Genomic DNA, 14,834 nt, shown 5'->3' with positions numbered 1-14,834 from the left:
AGAAAGCCCTTGCACAGAAACGAAGACCCAACACAGCCAAAAATTAAAAAAAATAATAAATAAAAATAAATAAATAAAATAAAAATAAAGGAAAAAAAAAAAAAAGGCCTGCCAGCTAACAAATTAACATTACAACTGGGGTAGGGGTGCGTGTGGAGGAGGTGAGTCGTGAATGGCCGCCAGAGGGCGCAAGACGCGCCGACGGGACCCAAGGTGGCCCTCGGAGCGCGGGCGGGAGGGACGCGCGGGGCCTGAGCCGGGAGCGCGCGCCGGGGGGGCCTCGGGGCGCGCGCCTGCAGCCCCCTCCCCGCGGCGGGGCGCGCGTGCGCGGTACCTCGGCGGCGGAGGGATCCGCGATGGAAGGCGCTCTGACGGCCCGCCAGGTAAGCGGCGCCGTGCTGGGACGAGTTCCCAAGCGGGGGATTTACCCGGCAGTTTTCTTCACGAAGGTTGTTTGAACCCTCTCAGATTATGAAAATTATTTCGTCTTTTTCCTTTTCTTGGTGCTCTTTAGAGTAATTTGGCAAGTTGTTACCGAGGAAACGGTGTCCTGTGCTTCCTGGGAGCCTTTCCGTCTGCGCGGTGGTGGGAAGATCTGCTTGTTTGTGGGCGTGGAACGCTGGCGTTTGGTCCCGAGATGTCCTAGTCCGGACGCCCCAGCCTAAGGCCCCACTGTCATGATTCCGACCTGGGATCACGTCGATCCAGTCTCACGCCATTCCCTTAACTTTCAGCTCTTGATAAAAGGGCTCAGAACTATAGATAGTTTAAATCACTGTGCTGTCAACCACGTTTTTGGTTTCAGCTAGTTTTATTTGTTTACTACCTTATTTGATTAACGGAAGAACTTGCTGATTAATCTCTAGGGTGAAAGCCCACTTTTGTTGCAGGAGTACCTCTATTTCTGAACACTATCCTCATTGCTTTTACCTTGGTTGTGTGTGTGTATTTAACTTTGAGAGAGTTGCAGTCAGTGCAGTCCCTTTTAATCGAGAGCATTTTATAGTTTATAAAACGGCAGAGGCACTCAAATAATTGTTGGATGAACAAATAAATGAATGTGCTATGTCAGTTGATTCTCAAAACATTACTATGAAATAGGCCAGGTAGATATTTACGGACCGAAGCAGTCACTCATTCAGCTATGTCCCCGGCACTGCGTGTTTGGGATAAATGGGGAGCAACACAGATGATCCCTGCTCTCAGTGAGCTTATTGTCTAGACTAGAGAGCATTGTTACCCAGACTGTGGAGTAGAGAAAACAGATTTAGAGAGGTTGAGCGACTGCAAGTGACCGCGTAGCTAATACCTTAGAGAGCTAGGATTCTGCTGTGGCCACTCTGTAAAGCCAGAATGGACTCCTACCCAACATTTGATTTGGGGAGAGAAACTGACGATGCCACACACACACACCGTGAAGAGGTTTATTACTTATATTTAAAGGCTTATTACTTATATATGTACATAGTGAAGAGGGAAGAGCAGGGCAGTCTTCTCAAGAAAATCCAAAATGATTTGAAAGGGCAAGGGAAGGAGGCTGGCTCTGGGCTTTTATTGTGGTTAGGGGGTGGGGTCAGGGGTTCCTGTGTGCCTACAGGGTCTTGCTTGGTTTGACTCTCCCACCCACACCAAAGGAAAGAGCACCCAGGCTTTTTTTTTTTTTTTTTTTTTTGCCAACTTGCCCATTTGAGGGACAGAGAGGAAGAAGGAGGGGGTGAGGCCTAAAAGCTGTCAGCAGGCAAACATAAAAAAATTGAATGAGACTGTTTACAGTTCACCGTTGGTGTCTGACTGATGACTGAAATGTACCATTTTTCACTGGGTTTAATTTTGAACTTGTTTAAGTAAGCCATCATGGCTATGGTATGAGGGCTGCAGCCTGAAGTCAGTAAGGAAAGTGTAAGTTCCATGGAATGCCTTGTTCAAGAGCCCAATGATGTGTATTTTGAGAAATAAAATGAGTACCTTGGTCACTATTAGTAATGTCTGGAACTCTTGATGGGGATAAGGAGCGTCTTGGTGAGACCTTTTATTGTGGCTTTAGTTTATGTATAGACACGTGGACTATGATTTATATTTTGAGTATCTGAAAGCAAGAGAGTTCCAGAGTTCTTTACTCCAAATGGTACAACTCCTAGGCAATGGCCCAAGAGTCTGTGAAAATGTGCAGATGGAGCCAATTGTTGGCCAGAGCATTCAGTGTTAAGAAAACTGTGGGAAGTTCAGCCAGTTGTGCAGACCTCTGGGTCCTTTCCTTCATCAGAGACATCCTGGTTAAGGGATGAAAAGCAGTAGGTCTCCAGTGAGCTCCAGCACGTGTAGGGGTCATGATGCTGTCCACTGAACAGCAAGTTTGTCCCTCACACTTCAGATGGGAGTTAGAAGTGTTGAACTCCTATTGCTTTCACTCAGTTGAATCCAGACTGGTCTCCAGGTATTCAAGGGGTTCAGGAGAGGGGTGACCTCTTCTAGCACCATGACATCTGAATGAGAACAGGGGAGGGCCATGCCTGCCTGTAGGTGGGATATGCCGGAGGGCCCAGGTTTGTTTCTGTCCTGCAGCAAGGAGACCTTGGTGGCTATGCTGAGCTTGCAAGGTGTTGCTCCCAGGACCCAAGGCATAATGGGCAACTGGGTATGGAGGGTCATAGGCTCAGGGCTTGTGAGAGCCTCTGCTTCTAGGAGGGTCCAGTGTGCTGTCAGTCATTGCTGTTTAAATGGCATATTGTGTGGAGGTGAGGAGAGAGTTTCTTGCATCAGAAGCCAGTGGACAACTTATGGACGCTGTGGGTGGTCCAGAGACTCCAGGAGTCATGAAAAGAGGCTGCTAAAGTCTCTACAGTGAAGGATTCTTTGTGTGTTTATATGTGTGTTTGTGTGTGGGGTTTTTTCGTGTGTGGGGGGATGGGGGAGGAAGTAGCATTGTTGGGAGTGTCTGTTATATTATAATTTTGACAAATTTTAGAATCTTTTTTGGGAATCCACCTATTAAGTGTGGATTGACCTGCAAGTAACAGCATAAACAGGCTTAAGTAAAATTTGTAAATGAGTAATATATAGCCTCCAGTATCCAAAAGGACCTAAAGGATGTTGGACTTTGCTTTTTTTAATTTATTTTATTCAAGTATAGTTGATTTACAATGTTGTGTTAATTTCTGCTGTACAGCCAAGTGATATATACATTATTTTTCATATTCTTTTCCATTATGGTTTATCACAGGATATTGAATATATATTGTTCCTTGTTGGACTTGTTTTAATGTTGCTCCTTGACATTGTCAGGGATGGAGTGGCCCTTGGTTTACCAAATAGTTTTCACGAATGTAACCAAGGTAGCAGGCCTTACACTATGTGTGGGGCAATGACCCATCCTCTTTTCATGAGTATTTGCACGTCCTGAATGGGTGTGTCAAAAGAATGTCCTCAGAGGAGGATGTAATCAATGTAACATCATCATACCTGCACTCCTGGAGAGAATTGGATACAGTTACCTATAAAGGTTGTATGTGGTGGCAAGGCTTTTGAGATACCTTATGGGTAGCCAGGTAAAGGTATATCATGTCCCTCTGGAGGGGAAGGCAAACTGTGACTGAGAAGTCACTGAACAGAACATATTTGTCAAACTTATAACATCAAAATACTTACCAGTTTCTGATTGGATGGTGTCAGTAATTTTAATAGTATTGGGTAGAGGGGCCTTCACGGGTAGGACCATAGCATCAGGGATACAGGAATCAACTGTGAGGCACTATTCATTTTTCCATCTTTACCAGGCCACATTGGGTTGTTAAATGGAGAAGCAATAGGGATAATCACTCTTTCACTAATTAGGTCTTATATAATAAATCTCAATCTTTGAAGGCCCTGTTTTATTTTACATTGAGTTATGTTAGCTATTTTAACTAGGGGTTGAGGGGTGGTGCATAGAGTCCGACTTTTATAAAAGCCATTTTGTAAGCCCCAAAGACTTGATGTAAATTTATTACTCATTGGGTCAGAGCATCCTTTGCCACTACAGGATATTTTAGGGCAATGTGTTCTATGACCAGGGAGAATTTAGGCAAGATAGTAGTTCTGGTAGTTAAGGTGAGACATGCCTATTTGTTGTCTATTTTATGTTGAGTAATTCCTCTAAGATTATAGAGGGTAACTGTTTAAATTTAGTTCTTTAGATCTTCAGGTATAACTGTAGTTTGAGCCCAGTATTGATTAGAACCATGAAGATTTGCCAATCAGTGCATTTCAGCACATGTTGAAGTTCACTCAAAACCTATGCTATAAATCCCACTCCTGTGCATATATCTAGAGAAAAGATACACACACCCCAATGTTCATAGCAGCACTGTTTACAATAGCCAAGACATGGAAGCAACCTAAGTGTACATCGACAGATGAATGGATAAAGGAGATGTGGTACATATATATATACAATGGAATATTACTCAGCCATAAAAAAGAATGAAATAAGGCCATTTACAGTAACATGGATGGATCTAGAAATTATCATATTAAGTGAAGTAAGTCAAGGACAAAAATCATACGATGTCACTTATATGTAGAATCTTAAAAAAAATGATATAAATGAACTTATTTACAAAACAGAAAGAGACTCACAGACATAGAAAACAACCTTATGGTTACCAGAGGGGATGGTGCGGGCGGGGAGAGGTAAATTAGGAGTTTGGGATTAACATGTGCACACTACTATATATAAAACAGATAAACAATAAGGACCTACTGATGTTGAATATCTTGTAATAACCTATAATGGAAAAGAATCTGAAAAAGAATATATATTTAGAACTGAATCACTTTGCTGTACACCTGAAACTGACACAACATTGTAAGTTAACTATACTTCAATAAAAAAATGGTTATATATTTTTTAAAAACCCTATGCTGTAGAGGTATGAAAGCCAATCTTTACCTTTTGTCGTATAAATTATTTTAATACGTTTTGGATTTCCAACCGTGTCAAATTGTGGACCTCTGTTTCAATTTTTTTTTTGGGAGGGGGGTTGGTTTCTTCTCCCTGTATCCAGCCGTGTTTGTTTCTTTTTTTCTCTCTCTTTTTGATGGTTAGTGAATGTACTTCCTGTGGAGGGGGTCCTCTCTATCCTTTCATATTTGTAAATTTCTTCCTCCAGAGAACCTCAAATCAGTATCACCAGGGTTAGGGGCTTCCCCCATGGCAGTGGTTACTTCATAGAGTTTAGGAAACTCAAGCTGAAGTTGTGTTTGAATTATATCCCTTTACTGTGCCACATGGGTGCTGTGGGTGGTTTTCCCTGTAACCCTGAGGATCAGCATTTTTGTTAAAAGAGGCATAGGTGGTGACTGCAGTAGCGGCAGCAGTGTTTAAGATCCTGGTGAGCTTTGTGCTCTTATGATGGAAGCCGCTCCACCCCCGATCCCTTTTTTTTAAACTCTATAGTGACTGTTCTTTCACGAGTGACCACCCCATGGGCCAATATCTTGCATAGGGTATAACCTTTCCCCTAAGCACTCTATAGGTTGAGGCCAGTGCCTGGTTGAGACATCTGATTCATTTATTTTATTTCTTCGTGTTTGTATAAATCAGAGTTAATTTACCAATTTCCCTACCAATGGACAGTAAGGTTGTTTCCACTTTCTTGGTGATACAAACATTGTTAACTTCATGTACATTAAATTCCTGGGTGGTAGTACATGTATACCCATCTTAGACCCTACTAGGCATTGCAAATTATTCTCCAAAGAGGTTGAACCAATTGTTAACTCCTGTTACTTTTTTTTTTTTTTTCTGTTTAATTGTTCCTCTAGCTGACTATGAACTCCTGGTTCACTCTAGTGCCAACTAAACTACCTAATAAATAGTAGCAGTTGGAAAGTATATGTTGCATGTATAAACATATGAATTATAGAAGCAAAAACATATTAATTACTCTTTTCTAAAAGCTTACATACTGTCCTTTTTATATTGATTTGAGTATTTTGAACATTAACTGTTTTCTTTTTAAAATGGGGCATTTCTCAGTAAGTAGTTTAATTGTTTGATACTTGTTTCCAGGTAGTAAATGAAAGGGATTCAAGCTTTGCTGCTGAGTTACAGGAAGAGTTAGAGGAAAATCTTAGTCCAGTTGTGGATGAGAATAATATAGTGTCAGCTACAAAACAGGGGCCCAATTTACATAACTGGAGTGGTGACTGGAGCTTTTGGGTAATATATTTTCTTTCTTATATCTTCATTTTAATCTTAAATGCAATATTTCTTTGTCTATAGCAATTCTTATTTATAATATTTTCTTATTAACTTCTAGACTTTAGATATTTAAGTTTTAATCCAGAGTCCCAAAGACATTTCTGGTTATGCTCTCCTTTGGCCACTAGAATGCAGTGTTGTGGCCACTGCATTGCGATGCAGTGATGGAGTAGGATTATCTGCTCCAGTTTCCCTGGGAGAAAACTACACCACAGAAATGGATTCCACTTACATTGTTGTTCCTTATATTGGCAAGAGACTAATATCATACAGAAACTGTATTTCTCAGTGTTACTGAGAAACCAGCCACTTTACATAATTTTGATTTAAAGAATTAGTTCCTGTACCTAAAAGGAGGTTTAACAACGTTTGACCTGTAGTGTGTAATGATTATAGGATAGGTTTTAAAGGTAGGAGTTTCATATTCTTTTTGCCCTGTGTTCACCTGGTTGTATATCCTGGATATGCTTCAGGTTTCCCCACTGTAAAATGAGACTCTTGCTTGTTGATTAGGAGCACAGAGTCTTTGGTAAGAACAACATTTCTGTTACCATATGAATGCCAGCAGTTATTATTTTAAAGGGCTCATTCTAAATCTAGCAATTCCTATGAGAGTTATGAGCCATTTGATAGAATCTGGTGTAATGCAACTGTAAGTGAAATTTACATAAGATTCTAAGGCATATGTAGTTCCAATACTTATTCATTAGAAAGCTCGTCTCTTGAGGATTAGGTATACTTGGTAGCAGAATTTCTTATAATTTTAGACTAGATTAAGAAAAAACATAATATTAACAGGTTATAAGGATCAGTTTAAGCACCATTATTCCGTTCATAATTAGCAGCTCATTTATTGAATGCTACTGAATCTTAGCATAAATAACAGGTTCTTACTGCCCATTAAAAAAATTAACATCATATATTTTTTTGGAATCATATACTAAGGAAAATATTTAATTGCTAAGAAATATACTAAAATAGCTACATATCCTAAAAATCATGTCATCTATATTGATTATATTATTTTTGGTCACATTTTGAGGAAGTTTATGACTGCTGTAGTGTTTTCACCCTTCTGCACTGTGATTTTTATAGCTTATGTTATAGTTTGGAAAACCTTTATAGCTCCAAGTGTTATCTACAGGGCTAGACTGTAGCAGTTCCTGTGGCAGACTTAAAACAAAAAAGGGTGAAGCAAGAAAAGGAAAAAGCAAAGGAATGAGAGGATTTAGAAATAGAAGGAGAGAGAAAAATAGAGGTAAGTGTTCTAGAGCTTTGCTACTCTTTAAGTTTGGTATGTGGGGCTAGCAGACTCGGCATTACCTGATTAGAAATGCAGAATCCTGGGCCCAACCTCAGACCTACTGAATCAGAATCTTCATTTTCACAGGAATTCCAGGTGATTTGTATGCACATTCAAGTTTGAGAAGCACTGACTTAGAGTGTCCAATGTTCACTTTGGCTCAGTTTAAGTTTCTATGATGATTGCAAACACTTTATTTTGAGGACTTTTTATATGAATTCGCATGGAATAGATTTACAGACAAATACAACATCTCAGAAATTTTACTAACTTTTCCAGAGGTCACTTATTCAGAAAGTAGAACTATCAGAACTTAGAAGCAAACAAAACCAAAAAAGAACCTGAAGAGCTAAATCAGAGTTGATGCCGATGGATCTTGTAAAAGGAGAATCCCTAAGCTTTCATTTGGAATTTCTTTAATGTATTTTTTGACATGTTTTTTATAAGCCTAAATAAGTAGGTTCCCATTGTGTAATTGAATAGATTATTGGAGATGGGAATTATTTGGTGATGACACATGGACAGTAGCAAGAAATGATAGCAGAAGCTCAAAAAGTGTAGGAACTTGGGCCTCTCAATGTGGAGGCCAAAGGTCTATGCAGAGCATTGACTCTAATATAGTACTGTAGCTGGTAAAAATGGTTAAGAAGTCTGGAAAATAAATAATGCATTTTTTTCCCTCTGCCATTTTAAATCCATATGCTTCTACCACTCTACTCCGCCATGTTGCCATTTTCATGTTCTCCCGGCAATAAAGTAGGAATTGAATGAGTACAGTAAGATGGCAGAGTTCACCGAGAGATCCAAGAGTAACAGAACGAAGACCAATAGCATAACAGGAAAATATTCATGCGGCACATGACTGGGTAGTTAAGCAAAGAATTAGTAGAGTGTCAGAGCCGTTTCACTGGAACACCCAAGGAACCTAGTTTTGCGCCTTTTCACTTTGGGAAAGTTTCTACCAAAAAAGATTGAGCACTTTGTAAACTTTTGGTATTTAAAGTGTTAAGCCCCAGGGATCTGAAAACTTCACTTAGGTGGAATATCTCATATATTCTGGCCCGGCTAACTCTATTGATCTAACTGTAATGAATTTAGAGGCCAGCATGATATAATTGAACAAATTGGAGATCAGGAACAAAACATCTGGGATAGAGTGCATGCTCTGCCCCTGGTGATTTCACTGTGTAGTGCTCTTGAGTATGTTGTTTAACCTGTTCGGCCTCAGGTGGCTCACTTGTAAAATTCGAGATTGGGCCATAGTATTGCAGCACCAGTGTGTCTTGAATCAAGACAAAAGAGGTTTATGGCTAGCAAGTGCTCATAAATTACAGTCCTGAAAGCTTTGTGTCTGTCGGTCATAAGAGAGTATGTTACATGGGGAACACCTTCCCTTAACATTGTCCCAGTTGTAAAAAGGTTGAAAAGTTCTAGATAAGAGGACATAATATTTGTACTATTGGAAAATTATTTTGATGCTTTCCCGCAAATAAAAAAAATTGTGAAAACTTAACAAAAGGATACAAGAAAGTAAACCAAAGTTTATTAAGGTTTCCCCCCCCACCCCCGAAGTTGATTTATTTTAGACCCTATCCATTTAATCTTAATAGACTGGCTAGTGTCTTTCTGACAGTAGGACTTTAATTTAAATGAATATGATTAAATCACCGTAGCAACTGATACTGAGATCAAAAGCTACAGATTTTCGATTTCCATCTTATAATATAAACATAGGAATCTTGTTACATTTGTTTTATTTTTTTATTTTAAAATGAAAATATTTAATCCTAGTATGTGGGAGGTGAGTTTTATCATTAACTTTTAAATCCTAATGTAACAATAAAAATGATGTGAAATGAAGAAATGAAATTTAAAATGAAGTTAATAGGAAATAACTATTTATGCTTTGCCCTTTATCTGTTAGCAAAAATACATAGCAGAAGAAAAAAACCCAAAATCAAAAACTTTTTTTTTTCCTGACTAAGGTAATGGTATAGTCCCCGTGGATTAGGTCCCAGAGGAAAAGCATACAGAGATCTGCAGCAGATGCATTTATTTAGTGTTAACTTCTCTTAGTGCTGTAGAGCTAGCAACTATTGGGAGTAGAAAAAAGCCTTTGAGATTTTCTGTTATGTATGTTTAGAAGATGACATCCTTTACTGGATTTTTAAAAATTTTTATTGGAGTATAGGTGATTTACAATGTTGTGTTAGTTTCAGGCATACAGCAAAGTGAATCAGTTATATATATACATATATCCACTCTTTTTGTTTTTTTTTAGATTCTTTTCCATATAGGCCATTACAGAGTATTGAATAGAGTTCCTTGTGCTATACAGCAGGTTCTTATTAGTTATCTATTTTATGTATAATAGTGTGTACAGGTCAATCCCAGTCTCCCAATTTATCCCTCCCCACCCCTTATTCCCTGGTAACCGTAAGTTTGTTTTCTACATCCGTGACTCTACTTCTATTTTGTAAATAAGTTCATTTGTACCCTTTTTTTTTAGATTCCACATATAAGCATATGATATTTGTTTTTCTGTGTCTGACTTACTTCACTAAGTATGAAAATCTCTAGGTCCATCCATGTTGCTGCAATACTGGATTTTTTTTTTTTTTTTAGTAATCTTTTGTTTATTTATTTTTTTATTTTATTTTTATTTTTAGAGAAGGACTCTTTTTTTTTAAATATTGCTTTCCCTCTTTTTTTTTTTTTTTTAATAGGGAGCATTTTCTTTTTCAAATTTTATTTATTTATTTTATTTATGGCTGTGTTGGGTCTTCGTTTCTGTGCGAGGGCTTTCTCTAGTTGTGGCAAGTGGGGGCCACTCTTCATCGCGATGCGCGGGCCTCTCACTATCGCGGCCTCTCTTGTTGCGGAGCACAGGCTCCAGACGTGCAGGCTCAGTAATTGTGGCTCACGGGCCCAGTTGCTCCGTGGCATGTGGGATCTTCCCAGACCAGGACTCGAACCCGTGTGCCCTGCATTGGCAGGCAGATTCTCAACCACTGCGCCACCAGGGAAGCCCTATTTGTTTATTTTTATATTTATTTTTGGCTGTGTTGCGTCTTCGTTTCTGTGCGAGGGCTTTCTCTAGTTGAGGCAAGCGGGGGTTACTCTTCATCGCGGTGCGCGGGCCTCTCACTATCGCGGCTTCTCTTGTTGCGGAGCACAGGCTCCAGACGCGCAGGCTCAGTAGTTGTGGCTCACGGGCCCTAGCTGCTCCGTGGCATGTGGGATCTTCCCAGACCAGGGCTCGAACCCGTGTCCCCTGCATTAGCAGGCAGATTCTCAACCACTGCGCCACCAGGGAAGCCAATACTGGATTTTTTAAATAGAAGCATTAGTGCTTTGGGTAAGGTACTTAATAAAGTTCCCATTTAAAAATATTTGTCACTTGTATATACTTATTCCTTAATAGATGATTAGTTGATATTGGCATTTTAAAAGTGGAAGGATTTATAAAGTTTTCTGAATTGTGTAAGTAAAATTAAAACTAAATTTGTTAAGAGTTCCTTGATGTGTTTTTCTTTAAATAATTGTGTATTTGGAAATCTTGACAAATATAAATAGAATAAAGAAGTATTTGATATCAGATCCCTCAGTTCTTTGATTTAGTAAGGGCAATAGGAAAAAGAAGAGGTGGAGTAGGAGAATTTTAAAGAGATTAGAAAATTTGTTGTTTCTTTTTTTGCTCTAAAACATTTTAAGAGCAAAACAAGTCTAGATTTTAAAATATTATCTACATATGTACAGATAATAAGTAGTATACCTATGTTTTAATAAAAAATATTATGTTTGAAGTTTTCTAGATCATAATCTAGTTTTTCTAATTGTACAAGAAATCAGAAGTCTTGATTGTGTGCTTTGTCACTGACGTATTGCATGATCATATTATTGTTATTCACGGGTAAGCGTTTCCACTTATAACTGGGGGATAAAACTTGCCACAAACCAGATTTATAGGTACATCATGACGATTAATTAATGTTGCACTGTACATTTTTTTTAAAAGCCCACGAGGATTAATTAGTATGTTTGTAACAAACTTTGGCAACTAAGAGGCTTCCTGTAATATGCTGTCCTCCACAACATATCTTGGATTTTTTTCAAGCTAAAAATGATATTTTGTATTTTCACTTTGGAAACTGATAAAAAGAGTAAACTTGTTTTCCAATTTCTGTTGGCTTAAAAAACATATTTTATGCAATAAAAAATTTCAATTATAGATAGATATTGTTTGAAAAACCTAGATCTCTTTTTAGCACTTTTAGATTTAATTATAAAGGGATAGGAACTAACATTTCTAGCAATATGGAGAGAGGACTGTCTAACTTAAAAGCTCTTTTGCTACCAAGTACCTAGAAATTCTCCGTGAAATGTTACAAACATCTTTTTAATACAATGCTTTTCTGGGCTCTCAAGGTAGCAAGGGAAATAACTAAGGGCTAAAGGAGAAGAGGGAACTGATTGCCAGAGTTGTAAGCATGAGAATTAATGCTGAGGCAGCCCTGAGGAGTTTATTAGTCTCAGTAACCAAAGGTTTAATGGCCACCCCGGGATAGGGGATGATGCCTTGGATTTGTAGGAATTGGAACTGAGAACTTTTTACAAAGCTATGACTCTTGAAGAGTTTTACCCTCCGTGAAAGGGCAGGTTGAAGACAAGGAAGCTTATCTGTCTCAACTTGGGCTTGGGGTGGTGGGGGAAACTGGGACTTGGATTTGGGACTTGGATTTAATACTTTATGAGCGAGCAGAAGGAGATTCAATAGATAGCATGTTAGTCCCTCTAAAACTTCCTGTCCAACTACCAGAGTGAGCTGCTATTACCCTAGTCACACTTGGCTCAATCATTACGTTATTTTAATTGCATTTTTTCTCTGGTCAAGATGTTACTAAGTAGTAAAATGGCCTAATGGTAGGCAGTACAAATAAGGGTATGGGGTATTGACATCTGAATCAGAATTAAAAGCACTTTAAACATTTTCCCCTCTTACACAGAATTAACACCTTTATTCTATCCCTACCAACCTTTCCTTCTTTTACTCTTTTGTTTTCACTTGTAGTTTGAGATAATTTTACATTCACATGTAGTTGTAAGAATAATAGAGATACTCTGTACCCTTTAAACAGTTTTGCCTAATGGTAACATCCTGCAAAACTGTAGTACAATATCACGGCTAGCATATTGATATTGATAAGGTCAAGATATGGAACATTTCTTTCACAACAAGAATCCTTTTTATAGGCACAACCCTTTTATAGACACAGCCACTTTATTTCTGCCCCTTGCCCCTACTTAACCCTTGGCAACCACTAACCTGTTTTCCAGGTTAGTGGAAAACATTTTCCATTTTGATAATTGTTTCATTTCAAGAATATTATATAAAAGAAATAATACAGTTATGTAACATTTTATATTGGCTATTTTCACTCATATTCCCCTGCAGATCCATCCATTTTGTTTTATGTACCAATAGTTTATTCCTCTTTAATGCTGAGTAGTATTCCATGGTATGGATCAATCACAGTTTAACCATTCTTCCATTGAAGAACATCTGGGCTGTTTCCAGTTTTCGACCATGATGAATAAAGCTGCTATAAACATCCACGTACAGGTGTTTGTGTGAACATAAGTTTTCATCTGGGATAAATGCCCAGGAGTGCAATTGTTGGGTCATCTGATCGTTGCATATTTAGTTTTTAAGAAACTGCCAAACTTTTCCAGAGTTGCTGTACTATTTTACATTTCCACTAGCAAAGTGTGAGTGATACAATTTCTCTGCATTCTTGCCTCCTTGTTGACTGTTTTTATCGTGAAAAGGGCCCTTACATATAAATTTAAATTTTAGAATATAGCCATACCTTGTTTTATTGCACTTCACAGATATTGCATACTTTACAAATTGAAGGTTTGTAGCTTGTGTTGAGCAAGCCTGTCAGTACCATTTTTCCAACATTTGCTCACTTTGTGTCTCTGTGTCACATTTTGGTAATTCTTGCATATTTCAAACTTTTTTTATTGTTATATTTGTTATGGTGATCTGTGATCAATGATCTTTGATGTTAGTATTGTAATTGTTTGGGGATGTTTTATGTCCGAACATAAGACATTTACCTTGATCAGTAAATGTTTTATGTTCTGACTGCTCCACTGACCTGCCGTTCCCCTGTCTCTCATCCTCTCTGTGGACCTCCCTATTCCCTGAGACACAATAATATTGAGATTAGGCCGTTTAATAACCCTGCAAGTGTTCAAGTGAAAGGAAGAGTCATACATCTCTCACTTGAAATCAAAAGCTAGAAGTGATTAAGCTTAGTGAGGAAAGCATGTCGAAAGCCGAGATAGGCTGAAAGCTAGGCATTTTGCGTCAGTTAGCCATGTTTCGAATGCAAAGGAAAAGTTCTTGAAGGAAACTAAAAGTGCTACTTCAGTGAACAGGAATGATAAGGAAACAAAATAGCCTTATTGCTGATACGGAGAAAGTTTTAGTGGTCTGCATAGAAGATCAAACCAGCCACAACAGTCCCTTAAGCCAAAGCCTAATCCCGACAAGGTCCTAACTCTCTTCAGTTCTGCAAAGACTGAGAGAGGTAAGGAAGCTGCAGAAGAAAAGTTTGAAGCTGGCAGATGCTGTTTCATGAGGTTTAAGGAAGGAAGCCATCTCCATAACATCAAAGTTCAAGGTGAAACTGCAGTAAAATTATCCAAAATATCTTGCTAAGATAATTAACAAAGGTGGCTACACTAAGCAATAGATTTTCAGTGTAAACAAAAGAGCCTAATACTGGAAGAAGATGCCATCTAGGACATTTATAGCTGGGGAGGAGAAGTCAGTGCTTGTCTTCCGAGCTTCAGAGAACAGGCTGACTCTCTTGTTAGGGTCCAATGCTGCTGGTGACTTAAGTTGAGGCCAGTGCTCATTTACCATTCTGAAAATCCTAGGGCCCTTAAGAATTATGCCAAATCTACTCTGTGCACAACAAGGCCCGGATGACAGCACATCTGCTTACAATATGGTTTACTGACTATTTTAAGCCCACTGTCGAGACCTGCTGCTTAAAAAAAAGAGTTCTTCAAAATATTACCGCTCATTGACAATGCATCTGGTCACCCAGGAGCTCTGATGGAGATATACAAGGAGATTAATGTTGTTTTCATGCCTGCTAACACAACATTCATGATGCAGCCCATGGGTCAAGGAGTAACTTCGACTTTCAATTCTTGTTATTTAAGAAATACATTTCATAAAACTATAGCTGACATAGGAAGTGATTCCTCTGA

The 14,834-nt window shown here is 38.6% G+C and overlaps 1 protein-coding gene across 2 annotated transcripts in view; it reads left to right on the top strand.

Annotated features, from left to right (window-relative positions):
• The first annotated feature begins 280 nt into the window (after nucleotides 1–280).
• The window catches only part of GRAMD1C (GRAM domain containing 1C), a 100,599-nt gene continuing 86,045 nt past the window's right edge, over nucleotides 281–14,834 (top strand). For both annotated transcript variants that reach the window (XM_036851719.1, XM_036851718.1), the window contains exon 1: nucleotides 281–383. In XM_036851719.1, the coding sequence (XP_036707614.1) occupies nucleotides 357–383 (27 nt within the window). In that variant the 5' untranslated portion in view covers nucleotides 281–356. The remainder of the gene's footprint in view (nucleotides 384–14,834) is intronic.

This window comes from Balaenoptera musculus, chromosome 4 (assembly GCF_009873245.2).
Source record: "Balaenoptera musculus isolate JJ_BM4_2016_0621 chromosome 4, mBalMus1.pri.v3, whole genome shotgun sequence".
Lineage (NCBI taxonomy): Eukaryota > Metazoa > Chordata > Mammalia > Artiodactyla > Balaenopteridae > Balaenoptera > Balaenoptera musculus.
The sequence above is the reverse complement of the archived record's forward strand: the minus strand, read 5'-3'. Positions and strand labels throughout refer to the sequence as shown.